Here is a 27,071-nt window from a genome sequence, read left to right as displayed (position 1 = left end):
TGCATTTACAGTGTCCTACGCCTAAATATAGTGGTATGTAAAAAGATACTAAACAACAATCATGTAAAATCATGACTACGGCTGGTGACACTAGTTGCACAATAGTGACCCCGCACTATTGAGGATGGGGATTCCAGAGGAAAAGTGGTGCACCAACCTCATTATTATAGCAACACCCTCTTAAACATGATTGGATAATCGTGTAATCCCATTGGTTTACCCATATGTCAGTCAACAAATCTCTGCTTCCTGGTTCTCCTGGCTGTCAAAGAAGAGTTGTATCACCGTTCTCAGTTTACGCCCTGGCGCTGTTATCATCAATTAAACATATAAATCAGTAAGTGAACGATTTAGATACATATTTTGTGCCTTTTCCTTATTGTTCTATTGATAATATGAAAATGTAAACGACTGGCAGCGAGCCAGATAATATCATGCGGAACGTCAATGCGACATTGTATCCATTGCTAGAACCCTCTCTCCACTGCGCCTTCATAAACGTTTTCTGTTCTACGATAATGATACGGCTTTCAGTTTTACTTTACACCGTTGTATAGAATAGAAACAGTGTGAAATAGAGTTATAATTTATTCCTGTTGCCTTTGCATTGGATAGCCAGTATCACCGAAATGGGGATGGATTTACATATTGTTTTTCATAATGCAATGTTTAAGAATTGGAAAAAAATGCTTAGTTAGTTTGGCCTCTAAATTCACATTGTCGTGTTTGTGTAACCGTCATTTGAGTTGATGTCACTGTTATTATATGTGTATTTGTTTCCACTAACTACAAGTCTCAAGCTAAGAATTTGTCTTAGAGATTTAGTCTTAGTGATTTACTGTATCTAATGTGGATGGTGGCGTCTGTCTCTCGCGTAATCATATCTCTTCCTCATGAGGTTCTCTGCGTCATTTCTTCATTTTCTGTCATTCAGTTGAAGAAACGGCTGCTCCCATGTGGATTTTGGTCCTGGTGTGTTGGGTGGAGATGCGTGTAGCCATGTGGGCTATGGCCCTGGTGTGTTGGGTGGAGATGCGTGTAGCCATGTGGGCTATGGCCCTGGTGTGTTATGTTGGAGATGTGTCACCAGGAAGTAATGCCATTCTGAAACCAATCATTGACTGTCTCTCTGCATGGACTGGGCTATAAGACCCCTCCCCATTCATCAGCCATTGTAGTATAGAGCAAATGAGGGTTAAATTCCTTGTTTAACCTTTCTGTTACTGGCCCAACGCTCTAACCAGTAGGCTACCTGCCTCACTCTAACACATTCACTGGATCAACAAGATGGTGTCATACTCATGCTACATAAACTTTTTTTATTTTCTTATGATCATATATTTTATTTTATGATCCCTCTGATAAACACATAATACACAGGTAATAAACACATCATGCAGCTTTAATGTCTCATCCAAAAGGATTTCCCTGTCTATATTCATGACAGATAAGAAAATGACATATGAAAATGTTTATTCTCATAGTCATCCTATGAGGGAAATCATTACCTCTGGCCTAGCGAAACAAGAGCTGCTGGTGTGCATGCATAAACAACTCTGATGTTTGCTCCGTTAAAGATTAGAATAGATTGAAAATGATGTGTCTTCAAGCAGATTGTCAGAGCACCTGGCCCTAGCCGATTGGCTCTTTGCCCTCGAGTCACGCCCTCTCCACATGATCACCTGTCATGTCATTGCAATATAACCCAGTGTATCTAACTCAGTCCACTGCTCTGTGTGTTGTGCTGCAGGACCAGCATCAATGGCGTTCCGGAAGGCCTTGAAAGGGACAGCTATCATCGGGACTGGGGCGGCCGCTGCTCTTCTGGGCCTGTCACAACTGTCGGAATACAGAAAGACACAGGTAGGCCTGGGAGATTTGAGACATTGAGATTATTTAGTGGGTTAGGTTGCATTTTACACAATCTGCTTGTGTTGTTGTTTTGTAAACTCGTTTTTCTGATACTTGTATGGATGTTGAGTTTGTATGCTGCATTGAGGACATTAACGTTTTCTAATCTGATCTTATGTTGCCAAGGTTGTGGTTGTCTGTTTCTAAAGTCAGGACCTGTAAATGACACCTCAGAGTCCCTCTGCTGCAGGTTACGTATAGTAACGAGAGTGGGAGAGCATCTGACAATGGCAGGGCAGGCTCCTGTGAGTCTACTAGGGAACGGCCATCTGGGCAGCAGGTTGGCATTTATTGGGAAGACTAATGTACTGGAGGCAGCTGTGTGGTCACTAGCTGGCACACACCTTAAGCCTAACCTGAAAGTAAGACCAAATAGAGCACATTTTTTTCATGAATTTTTACAATATAGCCAATTTTGACTTTGCAGCTGGCCCATCTAGCGGAATTCACTCAGTTCTGCCTCCAGGACAAGATTCATGACAGTAAACGTCAGCCTGCATCTGGGCATGTCTTATCTAGACTGAGGAATGTGTTCCACTTTTATTCAACACTATACTGCTTAGATGGGACTGCTGTGTAGAGTAAAGTTGACCTGAATATGAAGACAGTCAATGGGACTGCTGTGTAGAGTGAAGTTGACCTGAATATGAAGACAGTCAATGGGACTGCTGTGTAGAGTGAAGTTCACCTGAATATGAAGACAGTCAATGGGAGAAACCCTGATCATAAAATAGCTCAATTTCTGTCTCAATTTGCCATAAACTGCCTTCGGGAGTGGTAAGATGGACTTTAGCTATGTGACGTGAGTAGTTCTTATGTCTTATTTCATTTACGTTCAGACAAGTAAGGGAACATGACTTATGATGTTTGATTAGTATACTGAAATAATCAACACTATTTCGGCGACAAACAAACAAACGGAGGTGCAATGGGAGTCCTGATTATTTTTCATTTAATCAAATCTGATGAAGCTCGTGTGGATCATGTAGCATAGCGTCTGAAACTCTAGGGAACTGGCAAAAATACCCCTCCATGATGTTTCCATGGCAATGCATCACTTGATATTATTCATAGGGCAACTGCAGTGTGAACAAGCATTAGCCTGGTCCCAGATCAGTTTGTGCCGAACATGTTTGACGTGATAATGACTATATTGACAGCACAAACCATTCTGAGACCAGGAGACCACTGCATCACTGTAGACCAGGGATTGAAATAGCCAAGGAGTCACGCGGGTAACGTTAGAAAGAGAGAAACAGGTGCATCTTGACCTCTGAACCTAGTCAGAACCTCAGATATAAATACGACTTACAGTATACCTTCTATTTCAATGGTATGTTATTACAAGTAACATACCAGGTCACTTGTCCAAAGCATCTGAGCCTTTGTGTGACCCTTTGTCCTAATGTGAACTTTTATTTCTGTATCCTGGTATGATATCTTGTCCCCCAACCTTCCTCCCAAACAAGAATAAATGGGTAAGCAAAAGTCAAACGCCTCCGAATAAATAATAATAATCTGCAATCATGCATGCGGACGACGGTAGCCATCACTAACTAACCCTTGAGATTCTACTGCTAATTGGATAAATATGTCTGCTTGGTCTCCTCTGTGACAAGGGCACAATCTCTTTCTCTCTTTCAGCTTGAACGTTTTTTTGTTTTCTGGCGGTGGGCGATTGGACATTTGCATGACATCCACTGTCTCACTGACTCCATGTACTCAACGTGATTGCAGGGCAGACTGCCACTTAATTGTCTGTGGGTGTTTAAATATGCACGTCCATGGAAATAGACACTAATTATTTGATCTTGTTTGCTGTTACGGTCCTAAATTACAAATGCCCGGGTTTCATTCACAGATTTGCAAGTCAAATGGACCAAGTGGCGTCGCAGCAGCTCGATGTAATCATTTAGAGAATAAAATGTTAAATAGAAAAAGGAATAAAATGTTTCATTATGGCAGCCATCCTTGACTTGCTTGTCCCCATGATCCTTGAGTTCAGAACAGACTTGATTTGACTTTGTTCTTTTTTCCTCGAGTTATTTTGTGCGTTTGCATATCAGACACCAGGAATCATTGTTATTATCGAAGTACTACAAGCAGGGGTCTTTCTGTATGAATATGATTGCGGGTACAACCCTTAACAATATGCGTACCTGATTTTGTTGTTGTGACCATAGATATCTATGGTCGTGACAATGTTGTTGTGACAATGTAGACACATCTATCCCAGAGGAGATTATCCAAGGTTTAAGGCATTGCTTTATGCCTTCACTAATCTCTGAACCCAGAACCAAATCTTGATTATGTTCACAGTCTGTCACAAAAGACTATGCCTTCACTAAAATAGATTTAACTGTGTATGTACTGCATGTTGTCCAGGCACGGCTGGCGTATGTAGCGGCGGAGGGGGAGTTACAGCAGCCGTTTAAAGATGAGCTCCCAACCAGACAGGCTCAGCTCTCCACCCTGCAAGACAATGAGGAGTTTGACGTCCTTGTCGTAGGGGGAGGGGCCACAGGCTCCGGATGTGCCTTAGACGCTGTCACACGCAGTGAGTCCCCAATGAACTGCACCGTTTTGGGAAAACCTTTTTGGGTTGGGGGTCAATTACATTTCAGTTCAGTCAATGTGCAGGAGAGTCGAGGCTATTCTTCTCTCAATATTATGAGGCCCTCAATGCAATATGCATGCCCTGCCATTTTCCCTTCATGAATATTATACGACAGGAGAAGCACATGGAAGTCATAACCTAGCAAAAGCCTCCTGAATAGCTCTGACTCTGAGGGTGCGTCCGAAATGGCACCCTATTCCCTATATAGTGCACTATGTTTGACCAGAGCCCTGGTTGAAGGTAGTGCGCTATATAGGGAATAGGGTGCCATTTCAGCCAGTCTGAGTCTAAATCCTAGTCTTGTCTTGATCTGTCTCTGTGTCTCTGCTCTCCTAGACCTTAAGACTGCCCTGGTGGAGAGGAATGATTTCTCATCGGGGACCAGCAGCCGCAGCACCAAGCTCATCCACGGGGGAGTACGTTACCTCCAAAAGGCCATCATGAAATTAGATTACGAACAGGTAAACGGCTTGCTTCTCCCATGCTGCCTGACAGTTGGTTCCCTCTGTGATCACATTGCTTTGTTTTCCCCCGTTGCGGACATTTGTCATTGAAAAGAGATTGAGAGGTTGGAAGATTCAGAGGGTTTTAGGGCACTAGGTGTTTCCAATAATCCTTCTTTAGTCTCGTATTGTGTTTTATGCTACGAGCATACTCATACTATTCTACCAACATGCACTGTATTACATACTCATACTATTCTACCAACATGCACTGTATTACATACTCATACTATTCTACCAACATGCACTGTATTACATACTCATACTATCCTACCAACATGCACTGTATTACATACTCATACTATTCTACCAACATGCACTGTATTACATACTCATACTATTCTACCAACATGCACTGTATTACATACTCATACTATTCTACCAACATGCACTGTATTACATACTCATACTATTCTACCAACATGCGCGGCAGGTAGCTTAGTGGGTAAGAGCGTTGTGCCAGTAACCGAAAGGCCGCTGGTTCTAATCCCCGAGCTGACTAGGTGAAAAATCTGTCAATGTGCCCTTAAGCAAGGCACTTAACCCTAATTGCTCATGTAAGTCGCTCTGGATAAGAGCGTCTGCTAAATGACTAAAATGTAAATGTAATGCACTGTATTACATACTCATACTATCCTACCAACATGCACTGTATTACATACTCATACTATTCTACCAACATGCACTGTATTACATACTCATACTATTCTACCAACATGCACTGTATTACATACTCACACTATTCTACCAACATGCACTGTATTACATACTCATACTATTCTACCAACATGCACTGTATTACATACTCATACTATCCTACCAACATGCACTGTATTACATACTCATACTATTCTACCAACATGCACTGTATTACATACTCATACTATTCTACCAACATGCACTGTATTACATACTCATACTATTCTACCAACATGCACTGTATTACATACTCACACTATTCTACCAACATGCACTGTATTACATACTCATACTATTCTACCAACATGCACTGTATTACATACTCATACTATTCTACCAACATGCACTGTATTACATACTCATACTATTCTACCAACATGCACTGTATTACATACTCATACTATTCTACCAACATGCACTGTATTACATACTCACACTATTCTACCAACATGCACTGTATTACATACTCATACTATTCTACCAACATGCACTGTATTACATACTCATACTATTCTACCAACATGCACTGTATTACATACTCACACTATTCTACCAACATGCACTGTATTACATACTCATACTATTCTACCAACATGCACTGTATTACATACTCATACTATTCTACCAACATGCACTGTATTATGTGTTAGATGATATCTAGCCATTTTACTGTACCTCTAAACCCCTCTTTCCCCTGTTCTCAGTACATGATGGTGAAAGAGGCTCTCCACGAGCGCTCCAACCTGCTAGAAATCGCCCCTCATCTGTCTGCCCCACTACCCATCATGCTCCCTGTTTACAAGTAAGACACGAGTCCATACAGTTAGTAGAATGAGAGTTACACCCTGTCAACTGAAAATGTTATGAGTGGTTGGTGGTTGTTCAACCGGATACAAGCCAGATGGCCATTCTGTATAACAGACAGCAATACCAGGTGTCCTCTAATGGTTACCTCTAACGGTTACCTCTAATGGTTACGTCTAATGGTTACGTCTAATGGTTACGTCTAATGGTTACCTCTAATGGTTACCTCTAATGGTTACCTCTAACGGTTACCTCTAATGGTTACCTCTAACGGTTACCTCTAATGGTTACTGACTGAAAGTCACTCTGCATAAGAGCATCTGCTAAATGACCAACATGTAAATGTAATGGCTGAATGTACTCTGTCTACTGGGCTGGTATAAAGATGCTGTACTGTACTATCTGTGTATAGATGGTGGCAGCTGCCGTACTACTGGGCTGGTATAAAGATGCTGTACTGTACTATCTGTGTATAGATGGTGGCAGCTGCCATACTACTGGGCTGGTATAAAGATGCTGTACTGTACTATCTGTGTATAGATGGTGGCAGCTGCCATACTACTGGGCTGGTATAAAGATGCTGTACTCTACTATCTGTGTATAGATGGTGGCAGCTGCCATACTACTGGGCTGGTATAAAGATGCTGTACTGTACTATCTGTGTATAGATGGTGGCAGCTGCCGTACTACTGGGCTGGTATAAAGATGCTGTACTGTACTATCTGTGTATAGATGGTGGCAGCTGCCGTACTACTGGGCTGGTATAAAGATGCTGTACTGTACTATCTGTGTATAGATGGTGGCAGCTGCCGTACTACTGGGCTGGTATAAAGATGCTGTACTGTACTATCTGTGTATAGATGGTGGCAGCTGCCGTACTACTGGGCTGGTATAAAGATGCTGTACTGTACTATCTGTGTATAGATGGTGGCAGCTGCCGTACTACTGGGCTGGTATAAAGATGCTGTACTGTACTATCTGTGTATAGATGGTGGCAGCTGCCGTACTACTGGGCTGGTATAAAGATGCTGTACTGTACTATCTGTGTATAGATGGTGGCAGCTGCCGTACTACTGGGCTGGTATAAAGATGTACGACCTGGTGGCTGGAGGCCAGTGTCTGAAGAGCAGCTATGTGCTCAGTAAGAACAAGGCCCTGGAACTCTTCCCCATGCTGAAGAAAGACAAGCTGGTAGGAGCCATCGTCTACTATGATGGTGAGTAGTTCTCATTGTTATCTTCATTCAAAGGGCTTTTTAGTCCAGGGTTAGGTTTAATATGGGTCCGGGGAACTGCTCCAAAATGTATTACACTCTGGATAAGAGCGTCTGCTAAATGACTAGAATGTAAATGTAAATGAATTGCTAGACATACTAACACTTCAGTCAGTTATGCTCCTATAGGATGGTAATAACCTTCTCATTTATCAAGAGGCTTCCCTTCTGTTTGCTAAGTGGGCTATGTCTAGCGCCGGTACATGTCTAGCGCCGGTACATGTCTAGCGCCGGTACATGTCTAGTGCCGGTACATGTCTAGCGCCATACATTAAGAATTCATATTAGCCCACACTGTTATTAAACAAAACATTTTCACAAAAATAGTGCCTTTTTCCCAACAGTAACAACATTATATTTCCTTACTGTGGGTGTGATTTAAATGTGGCCCAAGTCAACAAAGACAAGACACAAGGGAGCCGGTGGCCATCAGATCTCATAAGTCCATTGATGCCTGAACCAATGCGTCTGCGAGCAGCTTGTGCGCTCTATGTGCCTTGGGCCAAGGCTGTGAAGTGTGTGCGTGGCCACGGAGACGACCAATCATATGTTCCTGCTCTATCTGGGTGTATTCTGTGCAGATAATGTCCCGTTAGTTGACTGGAGGCCTCTCTTTTTCACACCAACAGCAGCCAACTCTGTGTCTGAAGGCTGTCTGAATCAGTCAGTCTACATTTAGATTCTACTGGGTCCCTCCAAGAGTGGAAAGCTCTTCTCTGAGGGGGAGAATATACCAGGCCAGATATCTGAGCAGCAGTTCGTCACATTCACTCACTTGACTTTCTGAGGAAAAGAGTGAGGCATGTTGATATTTTTTTTGTAGCATTTTGTTTATTTGAATGCGTTTAGATTATTGCTAATTTGTAATTTGCATAACATATTTTTAGTTTAACATTTCTTCCAGGTGGAATGTATGGGTATGTATTGTCTCTGGGAGTACTGTCTGTCTACCAGCTAACAGTGAGAATATTCGGAGGGGTTTTGTGTTGGGTTGAAGCAGCATTGTTGGGTTGGTTTGTACCCCTCCCCCCAGGAGGCAGAGGGGGTCTTTTCTCTCCAATTATTCCGTCTGGAACAATCACGGCCGTGACATTTCAGAAGCTGACCTTCTCTGCTACCGCGGCTCAGAGAAGAGGATAGCAGTACCGTGGTCTGACTGCCAGCCTGCTCTGTCTCCTCCTCTTCTTCGGCCTGCCGGGTGGGATCTTAGACAGCACCAGTGTTACTCATTTCCCAGGAGACCAGTGTGGTCCAACACACACACACACCACACACAAAAGACAGGAGTCCTCATTCTTACTAATTCATTCTGCACAATTGTGTAATTGATTTTTTCAGCAAGCAACCATGAACTGGTTTGTTAGACGTACCGTATTTTGAGATACCAACCAGGTCTCCAGTCATACCTTCTGCTGCCTAATGTGAGGCGTCAGCTCAGCCAAGCACACCCCAGCCCCACTCCAGCCCACCTCAGCCCACCCCAGGCCAGCCCTGCCCACCCTATCCCACCCTAGCCGACCCCATCCCAGACCACCCCAACCCTGGCTGTCACAACTAGCCCTGTCACCTCTCTTTCCCATCTCACAAGCTCTCTCACTCTAGTGATTTGAGTAGCACCAGGAGGCATGGATGAGGACCGGGCCCTGAGGGCAGGAATGAACCAAATGCCGCTGCAAGGGATTCCCACACATTAGATACACCACAGCCACACTGCACTTCAAGGCGCCGTTCCAATACTATTTAACTTTTTGGGCAACCCGACCAAATTCACATAGAAATGTGAGTTATAGATCTGTAATTCTCATAGAAACCAAGTCTAAGAAGCAGTAGATCTATTCTATGTGTGCTATTTCTATGATTCTATTCTTAAGTTTAGTTTTTGCGTTTTTTACTTTCAAACAGCTGAAAATACAATATTTTTGTTTATGGAAAATATATTTCACAGCGGTTTAGATGGTACAATGATTCTCTACACTATAATTGCTTGTTTTGGCACATAAACTGGAATTAGGCGAACTATTCAGATTTTTCACAACCAGGAAATGGCGGAACAATTTCTGCATAGAGCACCTTTAAAGAAATCTTACTTCCTTGTTTCTATTTCTCTTCGACCCTCCTCCTTCATCTCCCCCCCCACCCAGGACAGCATAATGATGCTCGTATGAACCTGGCGATCGCCCTGACAGCAGCCAGACATGGTGCTGCCATCGCTAACTACACAGAGGTGGTCCACCTGCTGAAGAAGACAGACGCAGTGACGGGCAAGGAGAAGGTCTGTGGGGCGCGCTGCAGGGACGTTATTACAGGTACACACACACACACACACACACACACACACACACACACACACACATGCACACACACACACACACACACACACACACACACACACACACACACACACACACACACACAAAGACACAGTATGACGGTGGTTTTTGATTGAAACTGTTATGATCTCTCACAGGAAATGAATTTGACGTCAGAGCCAAATGTGTCATCAACGCCACGGGACCGTTCACTGACTCTCTGAGGAAAATGGACGACGGGAAAAACACTAACATCTGCCAGCCCAGTGCTGGGGTTCACATAGTTATCCCTGGTTATTACAGGTACAGTACAGGGACAGCACCACACAGTCACACCTTCACACCAGGGACAGCAACACCCTGTCACACCTTCACACCAGAGACAGCAACACTCTGTCACACCTTCACATCAGGGACAATAGCACCCTCACAACCAGTTAAACTTAGGTCATGAATTTAAATTCAACTCATGAATTGAAAAGTGTCATTTACTTTTAATGAGGGAATTTCAATTCAGCAGCGCTGACCAACCAGGTCTTCCTAAATGTAGTTGTCATATCCATAGCCCCTCCTCCCTCTGCCCTGTTCTTGTAGTCCTGACAACATGGGTCTCCTGGACCCGGCAACCAGCGACGGCCGTGTCATCTTCTTCCTGCCTTGGGAGAAGATGACCATCGCCGGGACAACGGACACGCCCACTGACGTCACCGCCCATCCCATCCCCAGGGAGGAAGACATCAACTTCATCCTGAACGAAGTCCGCAATTACCTCAGCCCTGATGTAGAGGGTACGTAACCCCCCCAAACTACCTCAGCCCTGATGTAGAGGGGACGTAACCCCCCCAAACTACCTCAGCCCTGATGTAGAGGGTACGTAACCCCCCCAAACTACCTCAGCCCTGATGTAGAGGGTACGTAACCCCCCCAAACTACCTCAGCCCTGATGTAGAGGGTACGTAACCCCCCCAAACTACCTCAGCCCTGATGTAGAGGATATGTAACCCCCCCAAACTACCTCAGCCCTGATGTAGAGGGTCCGTAACCCCCAAACTACCTCAGCCCTGATGTAGAGGATATGTAACCCCCCCAAACTACCTCAGCCCTGATGTAGAGGATATGTAACCCCCCCAAACTACCTCAGCCGTGATGTAGAGGGTCCGTAACCCCCAAACTACCTCAGCCCTGATGTAGAGGATACGTAACCCCCAAACTACCTCAGCCTTGATGTAGAGGATACGAAACCCCCAAACTACCTCAGCCCTGATGTAGAGGGTCCGTAACCCCCAAACTACCTCAGCCCTGATGTAGAGGATACGAAACCCCCAAACTACCTCAGCCCTGATGTAGAGGATACGTAACGTTGACTTTCAAACAGCACAGCAGCTAGTAATTATGCTGGAGACACTACAGGCTTGATTTTCTGATTGTTTACCTTGAAATGGATTTGCCGTTTGATGTAATACCTGTCCTGTGCCTCAGGTAACGATCTCTGTCACCACATGCAGATGAGATTCACTGTGTTATCTGACTGGTTCTAGGACCTCTGATAAGATATGATATGATGTGGTCATTTGATTTAGCAGAATCTTGTGTGCGATACTGACTCTGTCCTCTCCCTGTGGTCCTCAGTGAGGAGAGGAGACGTCCTGGCAGCATGGAGTGGTATCCGTCCTCTGGTCACTGACCCCAACTCTAAAGACACCCAGTCCATCTGCAGGAACCACATAGTCAACGTCAGCGACAGCGGCCTGGTCACCATTGCAGGTCAGTGCCTACTCTAAAACAAGTTGTATCCTGATTCAGTGCTATATACCTGTAGTAGTTTATAGTGTGTTAGTAGCCATCAATAGCCCTTAGCCTATAGACCTTTTCCTGCTCAAATTTGATAGGGCATGTCCTGTATTCTGTCTGGCCATGTATCTAATAATAATGATAATTTGGTGGGTGTTTGTATTTGTCCTATTTCATATATCTACAAGTGTGTATTATACACGTGTGAATTGGAAATGTGTTTTTTGCAAATCCCACTCCCCCTGAGACACCCTCAGAGAGCAATTAGGGTTAAGTGCCTTGCTCAAGAGCACATCGACAGATGTTTCACCTTATCGGCTCGGGGATTTGAACTAGCGACTTTCGGTGACTGGCCCAATGCACTAACCGCTAAGCTACCCCTATCGTATCTGGTGTGTGTAACATGGATGATCCCATCACCTCAGGTGGGAAGTGGACAACATACCGCTCCATGGCGGAGGAGACCCTGGACGCAGCGGTTGCAGCCCACAGGCTGGGGGGCGGGCCCAGTAAGACAGTGGGTCTGGTGCTGGAGGGGGGCCAAGACTGGACCCCCACCTTGTACATCCGACTGGTGCAGGACTACGGCCTGGAGAATGAGGTGGGGACAGACCCTTCCCATAGACCTTCAGTCTTTAGCCACCATTTTGGATCTATAATTCTCCCTAAGGCAATGTCAATTGCACTATGGTTACACAGGCAGTGCCTTGCAAAAGTATTCATCTCCCTTGGCGTTTTTCCTATTTTGTTGCATTACAACCTGTAATTTAAATGGATTTTTATTTGGATTTCTTGTAATGGACATACATAAAATAGTCCAAATTGGTGAAGTGAAATGAAATAAAAAAGAAATAACGGAAAAGTGGTGCGTGCATATGTATTCACCCCCTTTGCTATGAAGCCCCTAAATAAGTTCTGGTGCAACCAATTACCTTCAGAAGTCACATAATTAGTTAAATAAAGTCCACCTGTGTGCAATCTAAGTGTCACATGATCTCAGTATATATACACCTGTTCCGAAAGGCCCCAGAGTCTGCAACACCACTAAGCAAGGGGCACCACCAAGCAAGCGGCACCATGAAGACCAAGGAGCTCTCCAAACAGGTCATGGACAAAGTTGTGGAGAAGTACAGATCAGGGTTGGGTTATAAAAAAATATATCCGAAACTTTGAACATCCGACGGAGCACCATTCAATCCATTATTAAAAAATTGAAAGAATATGGCACCACAACAAACCTGCCAAGAGAGGGCCGCCCACCAAAACTCACGGACCAGGCAAGGAGGGCATTAATCAGAGAGGCAACAAAGAGACCAAAGATAACCCTGAAGAAGCTGCAAAGCTCCACAGCGGAGATTGGAGTATATGTCCATAGGACCACTTTAAGCCGTACACTCCACAGAGCTGGGCTTTACGGAAGAGTGGCCAGAAAAAAGCCATTGCTTAAAGAAAAAAAATAAGTTTGGTGTTTGCCAAAAGGCATGTGGCAGACTCCCCAAACATATGGAAGAAGGTACTCTGGTCAGATGAGACTAAAATTGAGCTTTTTGACCATCAAGGAAAACGCTATGTCTGGCGCAAACCCAACACCTCTCATCACCCCGAGAACACAATCCCCACAGTGAAGCATGGTGGTGGCAGCATCATGCTGTGGGGATGTTTTTCATCGGCAGGGACTGGGAAACTGGTCAGAATGGAAGGAATGATGGATGGCGCTAAATACAGGGAAATTCTTGAGGGAAACTTGTTTCAGTCTTACAGAGATTTGAGACTGGGACGGAGATTCACCTTCCAGCAGGACAATGACCCTAAGCATAATGCTAAAGAAACACTTGAGTGGTTTAAGGGGAAACATTTAAATGTCTTGGAATGGCCTAGTCAAAGCCCAGACCTCAATCCAATTGAGAATCTGTGGTATGACTTAAAGATTGCTGTACACCGGCGGAACCCATCCAACTTGAAGGAGCTGGAGCAGTTTTGCCTTGAAGAATGGGCAAAAATCCCAGTGGCTAGATGTGCCAAGCTAATAGAGACATACCCCAAGAGACTTGCAGCTGTAATTGCTGCAAAAGGTGGCTCTACAAAGTATTGACTTTGGGGGGGGTGAATAGTTATGCACGCTCATGTTTTCAGTTTTTTTGTGTTATTTCTTGTTTGTTTCAGAAGAAAAAATATTTTGCATCTTCAAAGTGGTAGGCATGTTGTGTAAATCAAATGATACAAACCCCCCCAAAATCAATTTTAATTCCAGGTTGTAAGGCAACAAAATAGGAAAAATGCCAAGGGGGGTGAATACTTTCGCAAGCCACTGTATATCATATATCAGAACATGTAACGTTGGTTAACGGTTGGATGAAGGTTGAAAATGTTGAGATGATGTTGCGTTACAAGACAGCAGTACACAGGGATATTGATCCGAGGCTCTAGACCAGGGGTATTCAACTCTTACCCTACGAGGTCCGGTGCTTGCTGGTTTTCTGTTCTACCTGATAATTAATTGCACACACCTGGTGTCCCAGGTCTAAATCAGTCCCTGATTAGAGGGGAACAATGAAAAAAGGTAGTGGAACTGGCTTGGAGGTCCTGAGTTGAGTTTGAAGGCTCTAGACCAGACCAGTGTACTTCCCTTTCAAGGTTTTAGAAGTCATCTGTACCAGGTAGGCTCCACTTCCTATCTATGTTAACTTCTCATTAGAGAAAGCCTTCCCCACCATTAGGTTTTTTTCTATAATATTCCAAAAGGTCAGTGTTCATATTTTGACAGCATTTGACCTTTTGTTGAGAGAGCTAAGCCAACCATCTGAATAGCAATAACCCCTTGTTTGGTCCAAACACATGATAAATCATAGACATAACTGTATGTACCCATCACCCACCTCAGCATATCCAAAACATTGGAGCTGTGCTGAAAGATCGTATCGATCCACAAGGAGTTGCCTTTTAACAGCTGCCTGCTGCGTTTCACAATACTCTCTCAATACTGTCTTTGGCAAACGCTGTTGGTCATATTCAAACAAAACCATTAACTGGTCTTCAATCATAAAGTGTCACCCTAAACCTTGTTTCATTTATTATATGACCCCACACAATGCCCTATCACAGTGCAATGCCATTTTGTCTTGGTAAAACCTCAAACATGGATTGCGGTTTTGATTGAATAGTGCCATGTTTCCCATAATTCCACAGGTTGCCCAGCACCTGGCAGCGACGTACGGGGGGAAGGCATTCGACGTGGCCAAGATGGCGCGGGTCACTGGGAAGAGGTGGCCCATCGTAGGGAAGAGACTGGTCTCTGAATTCCCTTACATTGAGAGTGAGGTGCAGTAAGGCTACTACAGAATACTGCATCAGATTTGGAAAAGACAGCATGTTTATGTACACACACACACACACACACACACACACACACACACATCATGACCATAAACTATTACGTTCTATTATCTATCCAATTGAAACACTCCCCCCACCCTCCTCCAGGTGAGGTATGCCATTAAGGAGTATGCTTGTACAGCCATCGATGTGATCGCCAGGCGCACACGGCTGGGTTTCCTCAACGTGCAGGCTGCTGATGAAGCACTGCCACGCATCGTAGAGATCATGGGAAAGATGCTGGACTGGAGTGATGAAAAGAGGACGGTACGTCACTAACTGTTGTTCCCGTCTTCTAGACTGTAGTTCAAATGACTGTCTGGCAGTGTTACAGAAAGTATTTTAGAACACCTTTTAAATAACATATACAAACAAAGAAATACTTTTTTACGTTTAAAAATAACAACTTGCCTTAATATCTATCTTTAAATCCATCTTTGTATGATTTCCTGTCCAGTAAAGACTTAGGACCTGTTTTAATACAACCATTGTTTTAATGATTCAGTGACTACAATGCATTCTCTCATTCTCACTCACTGGACTAATAATAATGTTTTGATTTGAGTAGGGCCAACCCTAAATCCATGTGCTGCTATTCCGTTTTATAGGAGCGCTGGAGCCGCTGTTAGATCAGAGTATAATAGTAGGCGCTACGCCCTTCCTGGATTTCCCCCTCCAGGGGGGTGTGTGTGAACTTTCCCCCAGTTCTGGTATTCCTGTTGTCCTGCTCTTTACAGGTTTAGTACACGATGCATGAGTTCCTTTTACTTTATAAGTTGTTGTTACAGTTAGCTATGATCCCTTTTCATGAATTATGACTTAAATGAGTTATGATTAAAGTTATGAAGAACATACACTATATATACAAAAGTATGTGGACACCCCTTCAAATTAGTGGATTCGGCTATTTCAGCCACACCCGTTGCTGGCAGGTGTATAAAATCGAGCACACAGCCGTGCTATCTCCATAGACAAATATTGGCAGTTGAATGGCCTTACTGAAGAGCTCAGTGACTTTCAACGTGGCACCGTCATAGGATGCCACCTTTCCAACAAGTCAGTTTGTCAAATGTGTACCCTGCTAGAGCTGCCCCGGTCAACTGTAAGTGCTGTTATTGTGAAGTGGAAACGTCTAGGAGCAACAACGGCTCAGCCGTGAAGTGGTAGGCCATACAAGCTCACAGAACAGGACCGCCGAGTGCTGAAGCGCCTAGCGCGTAAAAATCCTCTGTCCTCGGTTGCAACACTGACTACTGAGTTCCAAACTGCCTCTGGAAGTAACGTCAGCACAATAACTGTTCGTCGGGAGCTTCATTAAATGGGTTTCCATGGCCGAGCAGCCGCACACAAGCCTAAGATCACCTAGCGCAATGCCAAGCGTCGGCTGGAGTGGTGTAAAGCTCGCCGGCATTGGACTCTGGATCAGTGGAAACGTGTTCTCTGGAGTGATGAATCACGCTTCACCATCTGGCAGTCCGACGGACGAATCTGAGTTTGGCTGATGCCAGGAGAACGCTACCTGCCCCAATGCATAGTGCCAACTGTAAAGTTAGGTGGAGGAGGAATAATGGTCTGGGGCTGTTTTTCATGGTTTGGGCTAGGCCCCCTAGTTCCAGTGAAGGGAAATCTTAACGCTACAGCATACAATGACATTCTAGACGATTCTGTGCTTCCAACTTTGTGGTAACAGTTTGGGGAAGGCCCTTTCCTGTTTCAGCGTGACAATGCCCCCGTGCACAAAGCGCGGTCCATACAGAAATGGTTTGTCGAGATCGGTGTGGAAGAACTTGACTGGCCTGCACAGAGCCCTGACCTCAACCCAATCGAACACCTTTGGGATGAATTGGAACGCCGACTGCGAGCCAGGCCTAATCGCCCAACATCAGTGCCCGACCTCACTAATGCTCTTGTGGCTGAATGGAAGCAAGTCCCCGCAGCAATGTTCCAATATATAGTGGAGAGCCTTCCCAGAAGAGTGGAGCAGCAAAGAGGGGACCAACTCCATATTAATCCCCATGATGTTAGAATGAGATGTTTGACGAGCAGGTGTCCACATACTTTTGGTCATGTATTGTAACTTATCTTCGCTACCATGGTTTGTTTAGGAGGAGCTGGAAGCTGCTAAGAAGTTCCTGTACCTTGAGATGGGCTACAGGTCCCGCTCTGAGCAGCTGACCGGGACCTCAGAGATCACACTGGACACACAGGAAGTGGCAAAGTACTCTACTTCCTGTCTACTTTACTCTCTACTTCCTGTTTACTTTACTCTCTTCTTCCTGTTTACTTTACTCTCTACTTCCTGTCTACTTTACACTACTTCCAGTCTACTTTACTCTCTAAGGCAGGGGTGTAAAACTCAATCAGCGCCAGGGCCATATTGAAAGAAAAAAAACGAATTTGCGTCCAGCCTATTATGTTTTTTTACAAAAACAAACGTGCATACAACTGGCCCAAACAAGCCATTGTTTTATTAGAAAAAATATGGCCCTTTACAATGTCCACTTACATTGCCTTCGGAAAGTATTCAGACCCCTTGACTTTTTCCACATTTTGTTACGTCACAGCCAATTCTAAAATTGATTAAATTGTTTGTTTTTTCATCAATCTACACACAATAACCCATAAAGACAAATGACAAAGAAAATACAGGTTTTTAGAAATGTTTGCTAATTTATTAAAAATAGAAAACTGAAATATCACATTTACATAAGTATTCAGACCCTTTACTCAGTACTGTCTTCTTGAGTATGACACTACAAGCTTGGCACACCTGTATTTGGAGAGTTTCTCCCATTCTTCTCTACAGATCCTCTCAAGCTCTGTCAGGTTGGATGGGGAGCGTCGCTGCACAGCTATTTTCAGGTCTCTCCAGAGATGTTCGATCGGGTTCAAATCCGGGCTCTGGCTGAGCCACTCAAGGACATTCAGAGACTTGTCCCGAAGCCACTGCTGCGTTGTCTTGGCTGTGTGCTTAGGGTCGTTGTCCTGTTGGAAGGTGAACCGAGCGCTCTGGAGCAGGTTTTTATGAAGGATCTCGCTGTACTTTGCTCCGTTCATCTTTGCCTCGATCCTGACTAGTCTCCCAGTCCCTGCCGCTGAAAAACATCCCCACGGCATGATGCTGCCACCACCATGATTCACCGTAGGGATGGTGCCAGGTTTCCTCCAGACATGACGCTTGGCATTCAGGCCAAAGAGTTCAATCTTGGTTTCATCAGACCAGAGAATCTTGTTTCTCATGGTCTGAGACTCATTAGGTGTCTTTTGGCAAACTCCAAGCAGGCTGTCATGTGCCTTTTACTGAGGAGTGGCTTCTGTCTGGCCACTTTACCATAAGGCCTGATTGGTGGAGTGCTGCAGAGATGGTTGTCCTTCTGGAAGGTTCTCCCATCTCCACAGAGGAACTCTGGAGCTCTGTCAGATTGACCATCGGGTTCTTGGTCACCTCCCTGACCAAGGCCCTTCTCCCCCAATTGCTCAGTTTGGCCGGGTGGCCAGCTCTATGAAGAGTCTTGGTGGTTCCAAACTTATTCCATTTAAGAATGATGGAGGCCACTGTGGGACCGTATATAGACAGGTGTGTGCCTTTCCAAATCATGTCCAATCAATTGAATTTACCACAGGTGGACTCCAATCAAGTTGTAGAAACATCTCAAGGATGATCAATGGAAACAGGATGCACCTGAGCTCAATTTCGAGTCTCATAGCAAAGGGTCTGAATACTTATGTAAATAAGGTATTTCTGTTTTTTATTTTTAATACATGTCTAAAAACCTGTTCTCGCTTTGTCATTATGGGGTACTGTGTGTAGATTGCTGAGGATAAAAAAAATAAAAAAACAATTTTAGAATAAGGCTGTAACGAAACAAAATGTGGAAAAAGTCAACGGATCTGAATACTTTCAAAAGGCACTGTATGTACATAGGATGCTGTATATAGCATTTGTAACATATTAAAACAAAAGAAGAGCTCAGTAATATTTGTCCAGCCTGCTGCTATGCTTGCAGATGTGCATAATATGCTGCGACCCTCATCACAAAGTATTTAAAAACTCCAAATAACAAAAATGTAGCTAGGTTGTTGTAACATTTAAACTTAAAACATGTGTTTAATGTTTTTGCACTGCATGGATTATCGGTGCGGTTGAATGCAGCATTGCTGTATGGTGCACTCAAAATGTCTTGTAGATGAGTAGTCAGCCTAGCCTACTGCTCAAGTGTTGCTGTTGTTGTGGAAAACTCGATCCAAAGATTAAGGCAGAGACTATTTAATTGTATAATAGAAAAATCTTTAATGCATACCAGCAGCTGCAAGGCTGTCTCTGATCTCAGTCTGGGAAGAACTTGGAGGGGAGATGGTTAAATCTCCCTTTTATATAGTGTGAGGTGATAATACAATCATATTGTTAACACAACAGTTATTTTATACAAGCAACAGTTCCGGAACACAATGGCCTTGTGTTAGGGTGCACACATACCAGGAGTCTATGAAAGGCATAACATCACAGTCCAACACAGAACATATCTCTTGAGAAGTGACAACAGCTCACCCCAAATTATGCCACCACACTGTAACAGGCCTACATGTTTCTCCTTTGCATGGTGTTTTGTTGCAGGTTTAGTTTTTTGGTTATTCACTGTCAAGCTTTAAAAACCGAAGCCAGACTGCAACATGTTAGTAGCCTAGCTAGGACTGTGGCATGTGTCTGGACACTTTCCCTCGGCTGCGCGCCGGAAACGGGACACACGAACGCAATGCAGTTGATGTTGAATTCACCGACGTGAGCGTGCATCAGGCTGTAATTTCATAAAGTAGATGACTCAACTGTTCACTCATTTATACTCGCTTGTGTGTCCTATTGTCCTTTAGTAGTCATTTATACCCACGTGTGAATCCTTTATCTTATAACTTTTTGACGACCAAGATTACATTTTCTGTAGACTACAGCAATGACTCGTTGGAACCGAAACGTGGCATGGACATGTAGCCTACAACACGTATAAACTTTGGGTCCGGTAGAAGATTTGGTCAGTGCCATTGGTGATGACATGATACAGCTCACTGGCTGGCTGTGTGGGTCTGGAACAGGCGCTATGTGGCAATGCACTGCCGTTTGGCGTGCAGCGCGTTGACAGTGCTTGCTGTGACTTATAGTGCAGCGCACTGTGGCTGTATGGAAGCGGGACAAAATGAATTGACAACCCAAATCATTGCGCGGGTCCAGATAGAAATGTGTCACAGGCCGGATTCTGCCCGCGGGCCTTGTGTTTGACACGTGTTCTAAGGGAGAAACTGACTGGATTGAGATGGACCCCTGATATACCAAGGGGTCAATCTCAATTCAGGCAGTTGCTCCCTCCCATCTGACCTTCTTAAGTCACTCCCCTTGAGATGTTGCCACGATTTGAGATGATGATTGCATTAATAGCTCTGTCTGATTGACAGGTACACAAACCGGTTCCACAAGTTTGACAAAGACAGTAAAGGCTTCATCACCACAGTGGACGTTCAGAGGGTCTTACAGGTGAGAAACTTTCCCATCTCTCTTTGGAATCTTTTTCCATGTGTGCAGACTGGGCTCATGTAAACTGTGTGCAAAGGCCATTGCTAAGCAACTAACAAAAGAGGTGTGGCGTTATTTCCTGATATTTTGTCTCACTGGTCTCTCTCCCCCTCCCAGAACATAATTTCCTGATATTTTGTCTCACTGGTCTCTCTCCCCCTCTCAGAACATAATTTCCTGATATTTTGTCTCACTGGTCTCTCTCCCCTTCTCAGAACATAATTTCCTGATATTTTGTCTCACTGGTCTCTCTCCCCCTCTCAGAACATCATTTCATGATATTTTGTCTCACTGGTCTCTCTCCCGCTCTCAGAACATAATTTCCTGATATGTTATCTCACTGGTCTCTCTCCCCCTCCCAGAACATCAGTGTTCAGATTGATGAGAACGCTCTCCATGAAATCCTCAACGAAGTGGACCTCAACAAGAATGGACAGGTGGAGCTGAATGAGTTTTTACAGGTAGGTGTTTTTTGTGTGTATGTATGTATGTGTGTGTGTGTGTATGTGTGTGTGTGTCCCCTGTCCTCCCTCCACTAATAAGAGGACTCATTAATTCTCAGGCCCATGGTCAATATTCTCTCTCGCTCTCTCTCCTCTCTTGCTCTCTCTTTCTCTCTTTCTTTCTTTCTTTCTTTCTTTCTTTCTTTCTTTGTTTCTTTACCGTGAGAAGCTAAACAAACAGACCAGGCTGGAGAACATGATAATACACTCCTCAGGGAGAAGGATAAATTACCCAACCCCCCCCCCCCCCCCCCCCACACACACACACACACACACACCAACACTCAGCTACAGAACAGGTAGATGCTCCCATTAGTTTTACATGATTACAACATTCCAATTAATAGAGAATAGGTGATTCTGTTCGCTGGGTGTTTTTTCCCTTGTGCGAGTGGCAAGGCATGACAGACCCTCCTATGAAGGGAGCTGTAGGTGTGAAAGCCTAACTGGGAGTACGTTCTCTCCTGACCAGATACAGATCATTAGAGGCTGAAACATATGACAATGACTCCAGGTAATGAGGGTGAGATAGATCTACAGTACTTCCAGGTTGTTAGTAGTCATCATGTGATCAATTAGGAAGTATAATGCTGAGGACCATAGAATACCTTTATTACAAGAACTGTTGACAGGAGATGACTTTCCATGGTCAAGTAAAAATCCCAAAATGGTTTGGGGTACTGTAAAACCGGTGTACTACTACTACTACTACTATCAGTGTTAGTAGTATTAGTGCTCTGTCCAGACACGACCAGACTACCCCTGGAGTTTAGATCCTGCTCCAGCATTATAATGCATCTCTATCCCTGCCTCATACAAATACAGTGCATTTGGAAAGTATTCAGACCCCTTGACTTTTTCCACATTTTGTTATATTACAGCCTTATTCTAAAATGGATTAAATTGTTTTTTCCCCCTAATCAATCTACACACAATACCCTATAATGACAAAGCAAAAATATGTTTTTAGAAATGTTTGCAAATGTATTACAAATAAAAAACTGAAATATATCTACATTTACATAAGTATTCAGACCCTTTACTCAGTACTTTGTTGAAGCACCTTTGGCAGCGGTTACAGCCTGGAGTCTTCTTGGGAATGACGCTATAAGCTTGGCACACCTGTATTTGGGGAGTTTCTCCCATTCTCTGCAGATCCTCTCAAGCTCTTTCAGGTTGGATGGGGAGCGTCGCTGCACAGCTATTTTCAGGTCTCTACAGAGATGTTAGATCGGGTTCAAATCCGGGCTCTGGCTGGGCCACTCAAGGACATTCAGATACTTGTACCGAAGCCACTCCTGCGTTGTCTTGGCTGTGTGCTTAGGGCCGTTGTCCTGTTGGAAGGTGAACCTTCACCACAGTCTGAGGTCCTAAGCGCTCTGGAGCAGGTTTTCATCAAGGATCTCTCTGTACTTTGCTCCGTTCATCTTTCCTTTGATCCTGACTAGTCTCCCAGTCCCTGCCGCTGAAAAACATCCCCACAGCATGATGCTGCCACCACCATGATTCACCATAGAGATGGTGCCAGGTTTTCTCCAGACGTGACGCTTGGTATTCACGCCAAAGTGTTCAATCTTGGTTTCATCAGACCAGAGAATCTTGTTTCTCATGGTCTGAGAGTCCTTTAAATGCCTTTTGGCAAAGTCCAAGCGGGCTGTCATGTGCCTTTTACTGAGGAGTGGCTTCCATCTGACCACTCTACCGTAAAGGCCTGATTGGTGGAGTGCTGCAGAGAGGGTTGTCCTTCTGGAAGGTTCTCCCATCTCCACAGAGGAACTCTAGAGCTCTGTCAGAGTGACCATCGGGTTCTTGGTCACCTCCCTGACCAAGGCCCTTCTCCCCCGATTGCTCAGTTTGGCCGGGTGGCCAGCTCTAGGAAGAGTCTTGGTGGTTCCAAACTTCTTCCATTTAAGAATGATGGAGGCCACTGTGTTCTTGGGGACCGTCAATGCTGCAGAAATATTTTCTGTTTTTCATTAGTTTTTTCGCTTTGTCATTATAGGGTATTGTGTGTAGATTGATGAGGAAAAAATTAATGTAATCAATTTTAGAATAAGGCTGTAACGTAACAAAATGTGGAAAAAGTCAAGGGGTCTGAATACTTTCCAAATGCACTGTACACACACACACACACACACACACACACACACACACACACACACACACACACACACACACACACACACACACACACACACACACACACACACACACACACACACACACACATGCACACAGCGTATCTCGTTGCATTAGTTTGATACCTTGCATTACGTCCAGTTTCCTCATCCTCTATATTCCCTCTGTTCCCTACTCCCAGCTGATGAGTGCTGTGAAGAAGGGCCAGGTGTCTGACAGCAGGTTGGCCATCCTCATGAAGACAGCTGAGGAGAGCCTGGACCTGAGGGCACCTGTGTCTGTGGACCGCAGTGGAGGAGGGGTGTGAGGGGAACCCATCCGCACCGTACCACCACACCGTACCACTACACCGTACCACCACAACGTACCACTACACCGTACCACCACAACGTACCACCACCACTACACCGTACCACCACAACGTACCACTACACCGTACCACCACAACATACCACTACACCGTACCACCACACTAACCAGAGCTGTGGTACTAAGGATGACAGGGATGGCAGGGATGGATGGAAGGGATGCCAAGAAGAAGACTGCCTGGACCTGGTGTCATTATGGTTCAAAGTTGCAGTGATAGGGAGAAGTCATAGGGTGATAAGTATTGTAAACAACAAGAGTACAAATTAGATTTTTATCCTCATTTAAAGATTCATATGTGTCATCCCTGAGTGTTTTATTGTGAAGTTGAGGCTAGATAAGGGCGGCAGATAGCCTAGCGGTTAAGAGCGTTGGGCCAGTAACCGAAAGGTCAGTGTGCCCTTGAGCAAGGCACTTTACCCTAATTGCTCCTGTAAGTCGCGCTGGATAAGAGTGTCTGCTAAATTGCTAAAATGTAAATGTAAAATGTAGTTTGATGTTAGACATTTTTTATAATCATTTTTTTTATTCATATTTTCATGGAGGGAGACAGGGAGTATGTGGCCAGTTTTCCATGACACTGGATTCTCACTACTACAAAGTCAATCAGTGCCTCTGAATAATTCTGTAACTCACTGTTCATACTGTTTTTATAATCTCATCATTGCTTCGCCTTTTATGCTCCAGTTATATGGCTTTGTAATACATTTTTTATTGTTCAGTCTTATTGATGTTATCGGTGATTTATGGATGTCCACATTTCACTGGAACTGTACTTTGGACGTGGTTCTTATGCCAGTTCACCAGTACAAGAACCAGTTCCGCCTCTTAGTGGACAACTGGCATTACAGTACCATGCAGTTTATTCATACTCAAGCTTAACGTTTCCACCTCTTCGTTTCTGACTTCAGCATGTTACTGTAACTTTAACTCACTGTTCCTCGCTGCAGTGCCATTGTATAATTAAGCAATAAGGCCCGAGGGGGTGTGGTATATGGCCAATGTACCACGGCTAAGGGCTGTTCTTAGGCACGACGCAACGCGAAGTGCCTGGATACAGCCCTTAGCCGTGGTATATTGGCCATATACCACAAACCCCGAGGTGCCTTATTGCTATTATAAACTGGTTACCAACATAATTAGAGCAGTACAAATAAATGTTTATCATACCCATGGTATACAGTCTGATATACCACGGCTGTGAGCCAATCAGCATTCAGGGCTCGAACCACCCAGTTTATAATGGCCAATATACCACTGCTAAGGGCTGTTAGTCACGACGCGAAGCGGAGTGCCTGGATACAGCCCTTAGCCGTGGTATATTGGCTATATACTGTACCTCAAAACCCTGAGGTGCCTTATTGCTATTATAAACTGGTTAAGTTACCAACATAAATAAAACAGTGAACATGGATTTTTGCATCATACCCGTGGTATATTGTCTGATATACACACAGCTGATATTCTGTTTCGGCCAATCAGCACACAGGACCAAACTACCCGGTTTATAATAAGGCTTTTTTCCTGGCACACCGGTGCCAGAGATATTTCTATATCTGCTGCCTGCTAGCCTACACTGATATGTATAATGCACCTTCAGTAACTGACTCCAGCTTTATCCTTACTGTTTTTAAAATCATGGCAGAATGAATGCTTTTTTACTATTGCTGTTATTGCTACGTCATTATATATATTTTTAAATTAAAGATATTTATTCATTTTAATGTTATTCACTCTTACCATCTTCCAATGAGGTGAACTTGATAAGATAGTTAGAGGAATGAGTGGTGATGAGATAGGATTAAAGGCACAATTTGGAGCTTTAATTTCCAGTCCAATGTGCTGCCGCTGCATTTGTTTGTAAACTGGAGTTAACCAGTTACATTTGCAGAAAGTTACAAATTGTGCCTTTGAGTGTTGTATGGAAATTTCTTTTTTCTCTGTCTGCAGTGCACCTGAGCTTGTATTTGTACTATTACTAAGTTAATACTTGCAGTTCTGCTGATTATTTACAGTTTTATAGAGTGAAGCAGTTGAAGGGGAATGTATGATCTGTGCCTTGCTTTCAAACACGGTATGATGTCATATGAATTGAGCCTATTCCAACTAATTCCTCTATATTTGACATATTTTAACTGTCTTAATGTTGCAGTTATTATAAAGCATGTAAAGATATATATTCTAGAAAATCTTTAAAGGAAATGTGTATTTTGCGAAAGGATAAAAGGAACATTTAAATTTTTGATGGTCTTCTGAATGTTTCTTAATATTGGTCTTCTTAGCATGCGTGTGTTGTTGTTTTGTCTAAAAAGGCTGAGAAAATCATTCCAGAGGTTTCCGCTGTGTACTGTTACTGTAACTGAATCCAACCATGTGTATCAGTTTTTTGTCACATGGGAGTTTTCAGTACAATGCCTTGACAGCCAGGGCCAACCTTGTCTATGTTTGCTTGTGTCTGCTTGGATGAAATTCCAGCCTTATCCAGATTGAAAGAGATTCATATTCCTAGATTCATATTCCTCTATTTTCAACAAACACTGTAAGTCGATCTCAAAAGCTTTTCCGAGATACACTGCGATTATCTAATTAAATGTATCTGGTTGCTAACATAACATTGTTTTCTTGTGTGTTTTCACGGCAAACCCTTGTTTAAAAAAAATCCTGCTTACTGCCATTCAGATTTCTGAGCATAATAAGCTTGCATGAGAATTCTCCCATATCGGGAACTTAGTAGTATGATGAAAAATAATACAGCAAACGGCTGCATGTTGAACTGTACTCAGCCTGAGCTGTACTACACATAGCATTGAGATCATTATTACCTACATTATAACCACTGAACTGTAACAAACAGGGCCAAATCACTTGCACTAAATCTATTCATATGGCAGCCTTCCATGGAGCAGGTTCTGATGAGCAGTCAACATACAGTACTGTATATATGAGAGATGACACCTGTGTATAGCATCACTATGAAGCTACAGGTATGGAAGACACCGGTCAGAGTGAAGCATATAGGGCTTAGATGATCCTGCAATAGGGAAGGATAGATTTATCGATCACTGGTACAGATAAGCTGCTCTACACTGGGTGCAGGACCTCATCATTTGGCCACATACAACCTAATCTTCTCCAAGAGGAATGTCATGTATAGATTTAGTTAGCCAGCTATAATAACCCCACAACCAGCTGAAACCACCTCCGTCATTCAGTTCAGTCTG

At 43.9% G+C, this 27,071-nt stretch overlaps 1 protein-coding gene across 1 annotated transcript; it reads left to right on the top strand.

Annotated features, from left to right (window-relative positions):
* Nucleotides 1-255: 255 nt before the first annotated feature.
* Nucleotides 256-26,456, top strand: LOC311109839 (glycerol-3-phosphate dehydrogenase, mitochondrial-like). The gene is made up of 17 exons (XM_084152842.1): nt 256-337; nt 1,751-1,863; nt 4,297-4,468; nt 4,865-4,989; nt 6,435-6,532; nt 7,587-7,750; nt 9,949-10,113; nt 10,275-10,419; nt 10,711-10,904; nt 11,746-11,880; nt 12,333-12,508; nt 15,094-15,225; nt 15,388-15,546; nt 17,385-17,497; nt 20,725-20,803; nt 21,205-21,303; nt 23,666-26,456. Exons 2-17 carry the CDS (start codon nt 1,762-1,764, stop codon nt 23,789-23,791), a joined length of 2,184 nt encoding a protein of 727 aa, XP_084008968.1. The 5' UTR covers nt 256-337; nt 1,751-1,761; the 3' UTR covers nt 23,792-26,456.
* Nucleotides 26,457-27,071: the final 615 nt, after the last annotated feature.

Source organism: Coregonus lavaretus, assembly GCF_964263955.1.
Source record: "Coregonus lavaretus genome assembly, chromosome: 35".
In the NCBI taxonomy this organism is placed as follows: domain Eukaryota; kingdom Metazoa; phylum Chordata; class Actinopteri; order Salmoniformes; family Salmonidae; genus Coregonus; species Coregonus lavaretus.
Note: the sequence above shows the minus strand (reverse complement) of the source record. Positions and strands in the feature narration are given on the sequence as shown.